This window comes from Leuciscus leuciscus (assembly GCF_965113295.1).
Source record: "Leuciscus leuciscus genome assembly, chromosome: 25".
In the NCBI taxonomy this organism is placed as follows: Eukaryota; Metazoa; Chordata; class Actinopteri; order Cypriniformes; family Leuciscidae; genus Leuciscus; species Leuciscus leuciscus.
Window position 1 is genome coordinate 23,214,951 of NC_138724.1, and position 15,854 is coordinate 23,230,804.

A 15,854-nucleotide genomic window follows, 5' to 3' on the forward strand; every position below is an offset into this window, starting at 1 on the left:
GATCCAATCAGACGATCGATTTTAAATCGACCTAAAATACTATTGGCCCTAGGTAATGTGGGTGTGTTTAATTATTTAGTTTCACTTAAATAATGCTTCTAAAAGAAATGGTTATAACACTTTTTCTATTTCCAACAAAGGGGATGGTGTTTTAAAGATTATCCTTGTTTACATGACGTTTCTAAATCGAAGATTTACCTCACACGGTCCGAGATTACAAATACGACCAGCTTTAACTGGCATGCACTGTAGCCAATCAGCGCGCAGCAGTGGATTTTGATTGACAGCTCCTCTACCTTAGGTGGGGGTTGGGGCTGTTGAAGTTGATAACGCCGCCATCTTGAAAAGTGAACTCTGATGGTCTCTCTTTTCGCGCCTGTCACAATCTGTTATAAACACCTCATTTTCTCATACCTCGACCTGTTTTTTCTTTTTTTATTCCGGTGACCGTTTTATCCAAAGGTTCGCCCGTCTTCATGCCGGGCTTTGGCAATATTCCGCTTTCTTAATCGGTACGTATTTGTGTTGTGTGTGTCTCTGGTAGCTTAGCATTAGCCAGCTGCCACTTCTCTGTTTTGTCGAGTCAAAATGCTTTATATCTCCAGCATTTCTCCCATTCAACTAAATTATTTTTTACATATAATATGGCTAACGGCGTATTTAAACCAACCCAGGCTCTATAAAAGTGTCAAATCTGAACATTTCGCTGGCGGAAGCTCAGTGTCGGCTAATGCCGGGGCCCGACATACCGAAAAACTTCAGAAAGTGAGACACAAAGCCTGTGTATCAAAATATTTGTGAATTGTCCGCATAGACAACATTTTGGGGCAATTTGAGTGCTTATGAAGATTCTATTGTAATGTTCGAACGGGCTTGTGGTGCCCAAAAATGCTGTCTAGGTAGACAGTTCACTGGGTCTTGAGACATCACCAAAACACCAACAGAAAACCCGTCTGCACATGTTGTTTTTAAGATCATGTTTTGGAGACCCAACAAATCGAGTGTTTTAGGTACTGTTTTTGTTTTCATATTAAAAAAAAGTTACACATGTGTTTCATAAGGATCTTTCAAGGACTTTGGTTATATTAATTAGAGGGTAAGACATTGGGTTTAAAATGTAATTCTTTTCTATAATAATCTTATTTCACTGTAGATTCTAAACAGTCGTCAAGCTCTGTGGAGTTGGTTACGAGGCTGATCTCAGATCTTTGTGTTTGCATTTATTTTCCCACATCCTTATAAACACTGCCAAAAATCTTCCAGCTGTTTATTTCTTATCTTGTGTGATGTGATTTTATATGAAGGCGCATACAAGACTGTTAGCATGAGCAGATCGCTCACTCTTGTTAAAGACAATCTAGTTGGTTTGACAAGGCAGGCCATTTTTATAGTTCACTCAGGCAGATCATCTTTGCAGGCTCGATTCTGAGTGCAACCGGAGGACTTGTGGTGTTGTTGTGGCCTCTGGGATGCTGGAGAGGTTTGGCAACACTTTTTATAGCCCCTGAGAGGGAGTCACGAGGACTTTCTTCAGCTCAAAGTTGCTCAAGCTGAATGGTACAGGTATATAACATCTAGTGTAGTATGTTGTTCTTCAACCTTTTGCACTAGATAAAGTGAACCTGGAAAGATTTGTACCGAGTGTCAATGTCTTAAAAGATCACATCTAGCTTTGTGATGAAGGTAGAGACTAGTAAATCACAGTTAAGTAGAAATGGTCTTTTGGTATAAGGTGATATAAATAGATGACATTCATTTTAAAGCAAGTGTCTGGAATAGATGTTCTTGACGACCAAGATATGTTTACGTTAAATTGAGACTTTTATGCCAGTCAGTTTTTAAGTGCATGTGAAATTTTCAGACTTTAAAAGATGAAAAAGAAATGTGCCTAATTCTAGTTATGTAGAAAAGGTCATTCTACTTATATCCAGTCATAGAAGTTTATTGACCAAAAGTATGTTATGTTTCTGTAATGTTTTGGATGTCAGCTTTATGCATAGTATTATTAATATACTCGTTCAGGCAGTCTAGGCTACAGAGAAAAACCTGTGGTGTCTGTTTTTTAATGCACGCATATAATTATAGATGTTCTATTTGGCTCGTCGCTACCATAGACTGTAAAAAATAGGTCGCTACATATTAATTTAAAACTCGCTCGTCACTATTGATTAATGAGTTAAGAATAAGAGGAAGGGCTAGATAATCATGATCTGTCACTTTGATTGATGGTATTGTTAGTATTCCTTTTTTTCTTTTTTATTAATGTAAAAAAAATTGTCGTGGTGTTTTTAAAAATGTTTTTGAAACAAGCCTCTTATGCTCACCAAGGCTGCATTTATTTGCACAAAATTTACAATATATTATTGCAATTTAAAATAACTGTTTTCTAATCAATTTTAAAATGTAATTTATTCCTTGTAATGGTAAAGCTGAATTTGTAGCTGTCTTCAGTGTCACAGGATCCTTCAGAATAATAATAAAAAAAAGTGTTTAACAGTTGTGCAGGATTCTTTGATGAATAGAAAATATTACATTTATTTGAAAGAACTTAATATAATGTAAAAGTCTGTCACTTTTGATCAATTTATTGCTTCCTTGACTTGCTGAATAAAAGTTTCTTTAAGCAGGTGTTTTGACCTGAAACTTTTGAACAGGCCATTTCATTTTGTGTGAAGAGTATTTGTTGATATACCCAGTAACTAAGTATCAATAGGCTATTAATTGTCATTTTTTAATTAATGAGAATATGTGAGCACACAACCCTCCAAACTGCTTCACCCATGGATGTTGTTTTTGCAATAGCAGTGATAATTTATGCCTATATCATTTGAGTTTGTCTATAACTGCTTAGGCTTGAACAACTATACATTTAAATACAGATTTAAAAGTAAATCAGGATTGTTATAGGAAATTAAGTTCTCTTTATTAATTCGGTCACAGACTTTTGAATTCTATAGCAAACTTCAAGTTAATGTCACTGTACAGTGAAATGTTTTAACGCTTGTTATTTTATTTGTGAAATTGATATCACAAGAACTTTTATAGCAATAGCTCTTTTTGAAGGAGTTTTAGGAAGAATGTTGGGTTGTTTGGGATGTTTTTAAAAGTCTGTAAATTGACGGAAAGCATGTTTACTTGAGAATGGATGGAGGCCAATGTCAAAGCTCTTTCGAGTGAGCCTAGCTCAACTCCCTTAGTCTATTAATAAGCTTTCCTTCCTCTTAACCATTCATGAAAGTCCAGATGGCTGCTTGCCAGCATTGTAACCTTTCACCTCAGTGGTGTGTGTCCATCCACCTTGTAGACTGGAAAAACAGTTGGGTACCCTTAATAATGCATAGCTGCGTGTTGGTCTCTTCATTTATAATAATTTGATGCCAAAGCTGTCAAATGGTCATATTTGGATTTAACCCGGTATAATTGAATCTCTTATTTGGATTTAACCCGGTATAATTGAATCTCTTATTTGAGATATTCCATCATCTCTGCCTTATTTGAAAGAAAAACTAACTGAAAGGAAAATGAAACCACAAAGTCATGTGCACATTGAGGTAGTGACTGATCAGAGTAGTTAGTCTGGTATTAGTGCAACTGTTTTTGTTGTGTTGCTAGGTTGTCAGTGTCATAACAAGGAACTTGTTTGTTTTTCTTTTAAATTTGTAAACTGGTGCATTGTTTCTGTATTAAATCACACTTCTTTGATATAACGAATTAAATTGTCTTTTTGAGAACCTGACAAACTGGAAAAGGGTTTCTTGTTGTTAACAGCATGTGTTTTTTGAGATATATTTGTTTTTAATGCCGTGACTAATAATGACTAGCGAGGGTGATCAAAATCGGGCAAGTCTGTTTATAGAAATAACTAATCTTTGATTTGTTTGGGTTAGAGGAGAGATGAATTTCACTGTTTTTTACCGATGGCTAAGGTATGTTAGATGTAACACACTCAATCCTGTCTGTTCTCTGTTGCAGGTGTGTGTTGAGTGCTTTTGCTGTGGCAGAGGACGTTTCTGCTGCATGTATCCTTTACTTGAGGGTCTGTCCAGTTTCTACCGCCTGTGGTGCCTGTAATGGGCCAGAAGTCCCAAAGAGCACAAGCATTATTTTATTTTTAATCAGAGTTTTTACTCTCTGGTCTGTGCTACACTCAGGTAAGCCTTTTCGTAATTAGTCACCTTTTTAAATGTAGCATCTTCACAGTCACAATGCAATAAAAAAAAAACTCATAGATGAACAAAACCTGACTTTGTTTTCAGTTCTTGCATCTGAAAACCACCCCCTCCTATTTATTTATTCCTCAGCAGCACCATGTTTTGGAAATTTGATCTGCATACGACGTCCCACATTGACACGCTCCTGGAGAAAGATGATGTTACGCTGACAGAGGTAATGGATGAGGAGGACGTCCTACAGGAGTGCAAGGCTCAGAACCACAAGCTTGTGGACTTCCTGGTGAGGCCACCGTGCATGGAGGATCTCGTTGGCTACATCACCCAGGAGCCCAATGATGATGTGGAGGAGAAGATCAAATATAAGTATGAATATGTTTAATGCTTGCTCAAACACTTGTGCTAAAAAAGACTGTTTGACCTATGTTGGATGTCTAGTTTTAGGGTGCATTAAATTAAGGGGTATTTGACTCATTATTTAGATGTTTAATTGCATGTCTTTTTCATGGAAAGGTATCCCAACATATCCTGTGAACTCCTGACCTCAGACGTTGGCCAGATCAATGACAGGCTGGGTGAAGATGAAAGTTTACTGATGAAACTCTACAGTTTCCTACAGAATGAGCCTCCCCTCAATCCACTGCTGGCCAGTTTTTTCAGCAAGGTCCTGAGCATCCTTATTGGGAGAAAACCAGAGCAGGTACGTGATCAGACGTGCTGGTTTGTGTTCAGGAGATATGGAGGCATGAAGGTGAACTAAATCTCCTTTTTACCTCTAGATCGTGGAGTTCCTCAGGAAGAGGGAAGACTTTGTGGATCTGATGATCAAACACATAGGGACCTCTGCCATTATGGACCTCCTGCTCAGGATGCTCACCTGCATTGAGCCACAGCAGCTTAGACAAGATGTATTAAATGTGAGTTATCATACCTACATGAATGTATATTAAGGTTTCTATGATGCTACGTCTCTGTTTTGTTGAGGTAAAGCGGTTTGGTTTTGTGCATGCACAGTATTTTGTTTTGTAGATCTGGATGTTTTTTATTTGAATACAGCAGGGAATTCATCATGGATTACTCATTTAATCCACTCACTGTCATCATAATACCACCTCACAGTTTCCTCTTCATCTGTTCTCCTGCAGTGGCTAAATGAAGAGAAAGTTATACAGCGGCTGGTTGACATGGTACAACCATCACAAGATGAGGATGTAAGTGAAGTCCAATAAAGATATTAACAAAACAAAAAATTCTATTTAAAATGTATAACTTTTTTTTTGTGGTGGAAAGTTAAACTGAAATGCGTGCCTGACCGTCTCTTATTGTTGAGTCCTGATGACCCATCCCTACTCGATAGCTGCGTAACAGTAATTGTTTGTTCCCTTCACATAGAGACACTCAAACGCGTCCCAGTCGCTCTGTGAGATTATTCGGCTGAGCAGAGATCAAATGTTCCAAGTACAGGGCTGCTCGGAGCCTGACCCCCTGCTGGCCACTTTGGAGAAGTAAGTCTGTCCATGTCAATAAATGTATTTCTATTGACTTCATAAAGTGGCATTTTTGGAGGGATTAAGGTTGAGCTCCAGTTTCAGGCACGCTAAAACTGTAGTACTGAATTGAATGTTTTTTTTCCTATTCAGACAAGAGACAGTAGAGCAGTTGCTTTCAAACATCTTCGACAAAGAGAAGAACGAGTCTGCCATAGTCAGTGTAATCCAGATTCTCCTAACTCTCTTTGAGACACGAAGACCAGCGTAAGTACATTTTAGCACAAGTGCATTTTTGTTTTTTTGCATTTTCAGTTTATGTCTGAAAATCATTCTTGGTTTTCTCTTTCAGGTTTGAAGGCCATCTGGAGATTTGCCCCCCTGGAATGAACCACCCATCATTCTCTGTCAATCAGAGTATTCTAGATGCCGTCAGACCAAGACTGAAAGATTTTCACCAGCTTTTGCTCGAGCCCCCAAAGGTGAGTGTGAAAACACTGTGAATGTGTGTTGCAACTTTGGCACATTATATCAGCTGACCTCATTTAGACTGTAATCTCCAAATTCCTAATTACATTAAGCTTTAGACAACAAGACTTTGTTCCTGTACAAATATATCCTGGCAGAATTCTTACCCTTTCAAAGAATAGCTTGTTATACATACATATGCTGTGATGGTATCAAATTCAATGAAACAGTTTAGCCTTTAGCTTTATAAATAGCTTTATTTATTTATTTTTACAGACTTTATTTATTTATTTTGTATTTCATTTAGGTCTTTCAGACTTGTCTTTACTGTTTGTGTTTTTTTTAACATTAGAAAACTGTCCTGAACACCACATGGGGAGTGTTGGATCCACCGGTGGGAAATACTCGTCTTAATGTGGTGCGACTAGTGACCAGCCTTCTACAGACCAACACGCATATCATCAACCAGGAGCTCATTGCCCTCAACACTTTGGGAGTCATACTAGTGAGTGTTTGAGACACAGTTAAGAGATCTGTGACATCTTTTTGCTATGAGAAAAGCTTGATTAGCTATGAATAGAAAGTTCAAAAGAACATTTATTTAAAATAGTATTTTTTTTTTGTTAATGTCTTTACTGTTTTTTTTATCAATATAATGCATCTTTGCTAAACAAAACAATAAAAAAAAAAAGAAATCTTACTGACACCTACATTTTTAATGTGTAGTCAGCTATCTTGCTTTATACTTACTATATATGCCGTTTTATAATTAGTCACACTGAAACTTTACATGCTCATTACAGTTTAGACTATTTAGGACAGAAAGGATGTTTATAATACAATCTGTGCTTTATAGCCATAACTGTTTTAAAATAATTTTTCATTTTTTTGTCTACAGGACATGTACTTCAAATACTTATGGAATAATTTCCTACACACACAAGTAGAAATCTGTACGGCGATGATCTTAGCGATGCCTTCAACCCAAAGTGAATCTCCTGAAATAAACAGAGAAAACGACCAAGAGCCCATAAGAGAAAACATCCTTATTAAACATGTGGGTTTTTCATCCCTTCCACCCACTCACTCTTTGAGAAACAAGCTGTTTGCTTCACACATCAAAGTTTAATGTATTCTTCTCCATTCTGACCTGCAGCTCTTTCAGAAGTGCCAGTTAATACAAAGAATTCTTGATGCCTGGGGATCAAATGAGAAAGAGCAGTAAGTAACTCCTAAATCTGATTGGCTACATGTGAAGAAGAGGAACCATCCTATTTACACATCTGTGACTGTGATTTTGTCTGGAGAGGCCTTTACTGAATCATCCTCCTTTCTTTCTTCAGGGCCGAGGGTGGGCGGCGGAGAGGTTACATGGGTCACCTGACAAGAATAGCAAACTCTATAGTCCACAACAGTGACAAGGGCCCCAATGGGGCACAAATTCAGCAGCTCATCTCAGGTTCGTTTGACAGCATTAACATATCTTTATGCAATTTTTTTCAAAGCCATTTCCACTCATATTTCCTCGCTTGCAGAGCTTTCAGAGGAGGACAGGGAACGATGGGAGGCCTTTACTTCAGGACAGCTAGCAGATACAAACAAGAAAAACACTGTAGACTTAGTAAGTGTGCTCAGTTTTATTCACTGGTTTCTGTTGCTTTTGTTTTATGATGCTTAAAAGTAGCTTTGATAGCATAATTGGCATCTAAACTATATTTTCCCATTGCTTTCCTCCATTCTCAGGTTAACACGCACCACATACACTCATCCAGCGATGATGAGGTAGATTTCAAAGACAGTGGATTTCATCAGGACTCCTCCCTACAGCAAGTAAGTCTGTGCCTGGATGAGCTCATAAAAGCTGCTATCTGCATGATAATATGTTCATGGTACTGTTAATATAAAACTAATTCTTTCTATTGAAGCTGTTAATGCATTTATAAATTGTTTTAGTCCTTTTAACACTTTTTTGATGCAAGATGCTTAACTGCTATCAGCTGTTTTAAAATTAAGCTTGTTTGTAGTGTCAAGACTATATCATTATCATTGGTCCTGGGTTTGCCAGGCCTTTTCTGATTATCAGATGCAACAAATGACGTCCAATTTTATTGAGCAGTTTGGCTTCAATGACGAAGAGTTCGCCGATCAGGATGATGTCGGGGAGTAAGTACCCATCGTGCATGAAGCTTTTCAAATTTACCGCCTTTTCTGCTGGTAACATTGGGGAGGGTTTAGCATTATTGGTGGGGCTTTGGTTGATTTAAGGTTGTTTTGGGATGTGATTTTGCTTTTCAATTAGGGATGCACCGATACCACTTTTTCCAGAGTGAGTACTATACTGATACTGATACTGATTAATTTTTGGTATTCACCGATACCTGTATTTTCACTGCATTTGTAATTTGTAAATGTATTAGTAGAGAAACCAAAAGAATATAAATCATATTAGTTGGCTTAATTTGTTCATCAAATATATATTTCCTTCTGTTATTTTAATGTTTAATTAAGCCTGCTAAAATGCATTGTATGAGCTTCTGTTACTTTCACTGTTCATTCTATTGCTCATATTTTATTTTATCTTTCATTTAATAGTACAGCACATATTTAGAGCAGCTCCAGTGGGGGTCAGTGGTTCAAATGTTTAGACACCAGTGAAATATCAATTCTTTATTCCAATTTTGATACTACAACAAAAACTACCAGCCTAATTAATGTGAATTTAAAACATTATTAGAGACAAGTAAGCAGTCAGTTCTAAAATAAGAACAAATAATCGAATTACAAATAGCACAAATACAATAGAACAAAGGCTGCAAATAGTGTTTTTTAGAGTTCGGGATCTAACAGGTACAGAAATTTGAATAAAGTAATCAAATGTGAAAAAAACACTGCATATTCTTTACTGTATAAATTAAATACAGATGGATCTTTTTGCAAAGTTACAGAAGGTAGCCTATTTAGTCAAGAGCAGTGAGTAATTTTTTTTTTTGTCCCTTGTTTGATTAACATTAAAACAGCAGCAGGGTTATTAGACTGCTGCCCCTTTAAGACCGAACGCACGGACCCCGTTTGAAAATACTGTATACGTTCACTTGAGATATAACTGACTTTGTTTACTAGGATACTGTGTTTTTACATAATTTTGTGTGAATTCGTCCGTACAAGCGCAAGACGTGAAAGGCAATTCAGTATTTGCGCGTTGTCTGAGATGTTTGCGTTCATGGAACTTCTTGACCTGCGCACGTCCTGTAATAATATAGGGAACCACTCATTATACATCAAGTAACAGTTCATGTTTTACTTGCATAAACGGTTTAGTTTTTAATCCTAATAACATGTGCTGAGTGAAAAAGCAATCAAGAGCATTCAACAGAATCTCTCTCTCTCTCTCTCTCTCTCTCTCTCTCTCTCTCTCTCTCTCTCTCTCTCTCTCTCTCTCTCTCTCTCTCTCTCTCTCTCTCTCTCTCTCTCTCTCTCTCTCTCTCTCTCTCTCTCTCTCTCTCTGTGTTAACGTTAATAAGCTACATCCCTTGTTTTACTTTCTACAAACTACAAACTTTCCACTGACGTCTGTGAAAAAGGAATGCGCTCGACCAGCTCGCGCGTCTGTGCCGATGCGCGCTCAATCCACTGCGCGCTTTTCTCTTATCAGCTTGCGCACTATATTTTGTTTAATATTCCACTAATAAGATACATTTACTTCATAGACAGCCTTCTTATTTATCCCCATTATAGCCTTCTCTCTGTTGTCAGTGTTTCTTTGTCTGGACACAAACACTGTACACGCACTGCCTGGTATTGGTTGTTGGTATCGGAGCATTTTTATGAGTAAGAGTACATGAGCTCAGAATCGGTGCATCCCTATTTTCAATGAACTCACAAAGCCTGTTTTGGGGGTTGTGTGTGTTAAATCATGGATCATACAGTGTTTTATCTGATCACTTAAATGTCTCCGTTCTGATTACCCATGTGTTCTGAATATTCTGGTGTGGTGGCCTTGGTGACCGTAACACATTTGAATGGGTTCTTCTTTTGTGTTAGTCATGCTGTGGGTGATGGGGTGCTGCTCTAAGGACCTTACCAAACTAAAACCTGTTCTTTTTAACCTTGCAGTATTCCCTTTGATAGAATATCAGACATCAATTTTTCCTTGAATACTAATGAAAGTGTAAGTATGTGATACATTTAATCAAATTAATTTTAATTATTAGCTGAATTTATTGTAAAGCTCATGATGTGTTGTCATAGTTTGTTCATGCTGTTCCCATAGGCAAACATGGCACTCTTTGAGGCTTGCTGTAAGGAGAAGATCCAGCAGTTTGAAGATGCCGGATCAGATGAGGAAGATATCTGGGATGAGAAGGATGTCACTTTTGCCCCTGAAGCCCAGAGACGTCCCAGGTATTGTAACCAATGGAACATAACTTTTGAAATGCTTTTCATCATGTTGCTGCTGTTTTTTTTTTAGTCTCCACATCTTACTTCCTACACAGGAGCTCAGGAAGTACAGACAGTGAAGAGAGTACGGACTCTGAGGAGGAGGATGGGAAGCGAGACGCATTCGAGTCCACTAACGCCACCTCTGACGACAGAATGGAAGTGGACACGGGGGATGGTGAGAATAGAATTTCTCAGCTGCGATATACCACCATTTAGCTTTTAGCTGAAGTTCAAGGATCACACATCCTTGTTCTGTGTCTTGCTTCGGATCAGGGCCGGTATGGACGGCAAATTTTGATGACATACCCATGGACACTGGCAGCTCCACTACTCCCAGCGCACCTGTGTCAACCTCACCGGCTGCAGCACCTGAATCTTCAGGCTGGAGCTCTCCAAACGCAGAGACAGAGACCAGTTGGGCCGACTTCTCCAGCTTCACACCCGTCAGGTACATTCACATGCTGTGTTGAATGCACGTTTAAAATGAATTTGCACTGATTGTGCTTAAGGTCATGTGAGCGGTCATGCATTTATTATTATTTTTTTATAGTCTATGCAGACTTTTATTTAACAGTCTTCTCAATTTTCAATGGTTTTGATTGTAAAAGGCTCCCTTTTCTCCTTTTTAATATGTATATTAAATATTATGTGTTAACATTTAAATGCATTATATAATAATAAATAATTATATTATAATAAATTATATTCATGCATTTTTATGAATTGTAGAAATGCATTCGACCCACACTAGTGAAGATGTACATACTGCAGCTCAAAGCAAGTAAATGTGGAAAAATCATTAGAGGTTTAAAAAAAAATTCTTTCTTTTTTTTTCTTTATTTATTTAGCCCCAAGGATCCTTTGAGGAGCAATTCCCCTGTAGCCATGGATACCAGCATAGAAGCGGTGGACCCTCTGGGAGTCAATGCGCCCATGCATCAAGAAAGTAAGAATAGGCCCTCTTACTATTCCTCCTGTCCATATGTCAACTCTCGCAGCGGTTCGAATAAAACCATCTTGTTGTTTAGACACGGATCAGTGGCTTTCCAATGAAACCACCCCGACTTCCCCTAGAGGGAAGGTAGGGGATGGCTCGGACCCTGAGGAAGAGCCTGTCAGTGACCGCATCACAGAAACAGTCACCAATGGCTCTATGAAGGAGACGGTCAGTCTTACTGTAGACGCCAAAACTGAAACTGCTGTTTTCAAAAGGTGAGTCCTGCAGGTTTCACACGCAATGCCTCGCATCACTTCCTCTTCTCCCCTTTGAGACACAAGCTTCACTTCACTCTGCATGTAGACCTGATTTTTCCTTGTCACGTATCGTCGTCCTCCTGTACCTAGAGTCAGTCAGGCCCTGGACCGCCCACTGTCTCTTTTTAACGGGGGCTGTTAAGATGCAGAGCTTTGTAACATCTGTTTTGTCTGTTTGAGAATGCAAAAAAAAAGAACAATCTGTCCTTCTTGAACTGCAACTCTTACAACATGAGCTTCCTCTCTCTCTTTGGCGTGCGTGTGGCTTCAGAGTGTTGAAATCGTATCGGTATGTACAGCCAATCAGGGGGCGTGTCTTGTTTTATTTGGTTTTTCCCATGTCAGCCACTGCGTTTTGGTTTGTAACCATGTTTTGTTTGTTCGTTCGTTCGTATGTTTGTTTGTTTTTCTTTTAAGCCGTAATGTATCATCACCATTTGCATGTTAATGTCAGTTGTACAGGTTGTTAACGGCATGAAATGCCCTATACATCCTTTTAGATGTAGCTCATTATGATTCCAAAAGATTTAAGCCCATATGTTTCCCAGTCTTTCCAAATCAGCAGGTGGTGATTTATGGTTTCCCTCCTCATCCTCTGCTGAGGTTTGGTCCCATGGTTCTTTCACATGGTTAAATTAATGAGTATGAGCAGACCCGTTAATATCCAGACACTGCGTGAACTTTAATTTGTGTAAATCCGTCTTGATAAAGGAGGATGCTTCTCTGTAGACCTTCCCTAGACCAGAAATATGCCATAATCTTCTTTGCATCAGTCTTAAGTGGAGGATATAGTTGTTACTGAACCCTAATTAAACACCTTTTTACTGATGCCACCCTAAAGGTAAAGATGGCTGGTATGCGATCATGTTGCAAAAATGGCTAGCTTTATTACACCATTTCACCTACTAAACGTACTAAACGAGCTCATCGTCTAAACCAGTTCTTGTGTGGTTCATAGTCACTCCCATCTCTGTAAGTCGGTATGCTCACATCTCATTTGTCCATCGAATCCCATTTCAGAACATTTTTCGTTTTGCCCCGTTGCTTTGAATGTGTGGTCCGTTACGTTCTGCATGTTTGTCCAGGGATTTAAAATGGGGGTTTTCGTATTTAAGAGAGCAGCAATGAAAGCTCCTTAAAATGCTGTCCTCTCTGATTGTCCTGTAGCGAGGAAGAGAAACGATCTACCTCTGAAGACGCATCTGCAAAGTTGTTTGTTGCAGAGAGTGGGGAACCTGAGAAAAGCAATTGTCCTCCTGGCAACTGTCAGAAACCAGGGTAAGAGTCTTTATTGTATTAATAAAACAATTAATTTTCTTTTAGTAGAGTCTAGGAACTGGCCCATATGGGGCTTTCAGTGATGTTACTATAATGCCAACATAAACATAATGCAATTGAATTTACATACAAGATGCTTATTTACAATATTTGTTATTCAACGACAAGACTTTCAGTAGATTTTAAAACTGCCTCTTCTGTTTATTGGCCAAAGGTGTCTCTAGGTTTTTAGGTTGTCATATTACCAAAAGTACTGGCTCCCCTTTGTGTAATATCCTGAATCTACTGACAATCTTGTTGATGGATAAATACTGACCCATAAATATATTCACTGTTATAATAGTTCAGTTATGCATTTATAACACACAAAATATGTATAAATATATTAATTTCAGATATTGTCTAGATACTAAAAAGTTCATCACTAGAACTATAAAATGCTTTCCTAATTTGTCATGTATATGGAAGTTTCGGTTACACTTTATTTTAAGGTGTCATTGTTACAGTAATATGTAATAGCAATATTAATTAACGTACTTACTAGGGCTGTAAAATTGATGAATCGCATCTCACATAAGTCTGTTTACATAATGTGTATATATTATATTTCTCACACACACACAGTATGTGTATAAAATATGTATAATTTTCTGCTATTACTATAGTTTGTACATGTGTAACAAGGACACTAATATTAAGTATTACATACATTTCTTTCCCCACTATTTTTATGCTTTTATTTTTAATTGTCATTTTTCTTTTTCTCCTTCAGTCTAAAGCACTTAGAAGAGAAAGCAAAAGCCCATTGCGAAGCTCTAAATGGTCCTCTTGAGGATGCGGCCGCTATGGATGAAGCCAAGTAAGTTCTGTGCCCTCCACCTTTTTTCCATTTCCTCTAGTTTTGTGTTGCTTCCACCAATCACATCAAGCCCCTCCCCTTTTCCCAACCAGATCAGAGCAGCGCACGGCCAACCCCGAGGCAGCAGTGAACGGTCCAGCATGAGAGAGTAGCGCTGTCAGTCCGCTCCTGCCCCCGCACACCCCTCCTCCAGGGTCACCTGGAGAGGCCAGTGTCAGACTGGAGCCCCCAAGAAACCACCACCACCACCATCATCACCACCACCGCTGCTGCTGTCGTCTCTTACTCCAGCACTGCACTGACGCCACCAGATCAGGACCAGCAATATTCATATTAGACAGTTGTACAGAAAATTTGAACTGTTATGAAGAGAAACATACTCTAATGATTTTTTTCAGTCGTTTATATACTATTGTTCTTATTAGGTGATCTGTCTGACATCTTGCCACTTAAAAGTGAATAGTAATGTTGCTAGTTAAAAATGATTGTATGAATAAAAAAAACAATATTTTATAAAAGACAAATGTATACAGAAACAGAGGATTGTTAAACCGAAATATACCGATTGGAACGTTAAAGTGTGACCAAAACATAAGCTGTCTTTTTGATAGGATTTTCCTCTTGCACAAAAATCTGCTATTTAATTTCCAAGTAAAAGCAACAGCTACCACAGAAATCTTAAATTGGCAACCTATGTCGGTCTGTTTTATTCTTAAACGTATTGTTAGGGGAAACTGATTTAAGATATTCTGAAATTGATTTATTTTGCCACCGGTGTTAATTGTAAATTTTTCTTGTATCCTTTCAATATGAGCAAGATTTGGACAAAAGAAACACATTTTGGTATAGTTTTTAACTTAATTTATTCTTAAAAAGAGATGATGTTACATACATGCCCTCCCACCCTTTGATGAAATTTGAATCTGGAGTGAATGAACAGATGGGTCTCCATTTGCATGTAGCTAGTAAGACTGATTCTTACCTACGGGCCTGCATTAAATACAGCCCAACTTTTATAACCATTATCCTCCCCAAACAAGTCAACCTTTCTACCTGAAGAGTGATGGGAATGCAACATATTCCTGGTAATGCTACAATGATCATGCATCAACTTTTTTTTTTCTTTTTGTAATAAAACGCTATCTGTGCCAGCAAGAAAGAAAAGGTTCTGTCTGTGAATCAAACATATTTGTGAATGAGAGTTGATTGTGCCAGTGATCAGGGCAAGGCCTGTCCTACTTCACTCCAGGTCTGGTATGTGCTTCCATCATCCTGATCAATATGGTGGATTTATTTCCAACTGGCTGTTCTTAACTGGGCTACTGTTTACATGTAGGCCTGATTCATCAAGGAATCTTCATGATAGGTCGTTATAAAAATCCGTTACATAGTTTGCTTTGTGAAGGGAACACATTGCATGGCTTCAGTTTGCAGGTCAGTACACAGTGTATGTCCAATAGGTGGCGGTAAAATATTGCAAAATAGTATGGAAATACGCACGGTCACACTTGAAAGGCTTTAAATTATTAAGTTTCATAACTTAATGTATGTCTCTTTATGTTGTAACGCATAGGTTGTGTAAACACTAGTCAATTCATTTACTGATTTTTATTTTATTTTCTAACTCGTGTTTCAAACTTGTATATTTGGGATGAACTGTCCCTTTAAGAATCCTCTACAAAAGAGTTAAGACTGTCAGTAGCTGCTGCTACTCAGTAAATAAGGTTTTAGGTCGTGAATTATCATTATCAATAATCAGCATACGGAATAACAATGATTTAAATCTATCATTACAATCCGTCGCGTGTAGTGTTGATTATAATTGGAGCGATTTAGTTCCCCATCTAACGTTACATCTTGAATCAGTCAAATCCAGTTTTCTGCTGTTATCTGCTCTTC

General features: G+C 38.1%; 1 protein-coding gene across 3 annotated transcripts; it reads left to right on the forward strand.

The window, feature by feature from the left end:
* Nucleotides 1–311: 311 nt before the first annotated feature.
* On the forward strand, nucleotides 312–14,645 carry ppp6r3 (protein phosphatase 6, regulatory subunit 3). 3 transcript variants are annotated; one of them, XM_082159611.1, is made up of 25 exons: nucleotides 312–512; nucleotides 3,973–4,151; nucleotides 4,302–4,535; nucleotides 4,683–4,869; nucleotides 4,949–5,086; nucleotides 5,315–5,380; nucleotides 5,562–5,674; nucleotides 5,810–5,923; nucleotides 6,009–6,138; nucleotides 6,477–6,629; nucleotides 7,023–7,181; nucleotides 7,281–7,345; nucleotides 7,468–7,583; nucleotides 7,660–7,745; nucleotides 7,868–7,954; nucleotides 8,190–8,287; nucleotides 10,238–10,292; nucleotides 10,395–10,525; nucleotides 10,618–10,739; nucleotides 10,838–11,012; nucleotides 11,413–11,510; nucleotides 11,593–11,776; nucleotides 12,986–13,096; nucleotides 13,869–13,955; nucleotides 14,048–14,645. In XM_082159611.1, exons 3-25 carry the CDS (start codon nucleotides 4,309–4,311, stop codon nucleotides 14,097–14,099), a joined length of 2,754 nt encoding a protein of 917 aa, XP_082015737.1. In that variant the 5' UTR covers nucleotides 312–512; nucleotides 3,973–4,151; nucleotides 4,302–4,308; the 3' UTR covers nucleotides 14,100–14,645. The 3 variants fall into 3 exon arrangements, with proteins under 3 accessions (XP_082015737.1, XP_082015738.1, XP_082015739.1); XM_082159612.1 differs by having other exon boundaries at nucleotides 8,208–8,287; XM_082159613.1 differs by having other exon boundaries at nucleotides 8,241–8,287.
* The last annotated feature ends 1,209 nt before the right edge of the window (nucleotides 14,646–15,854 follow it).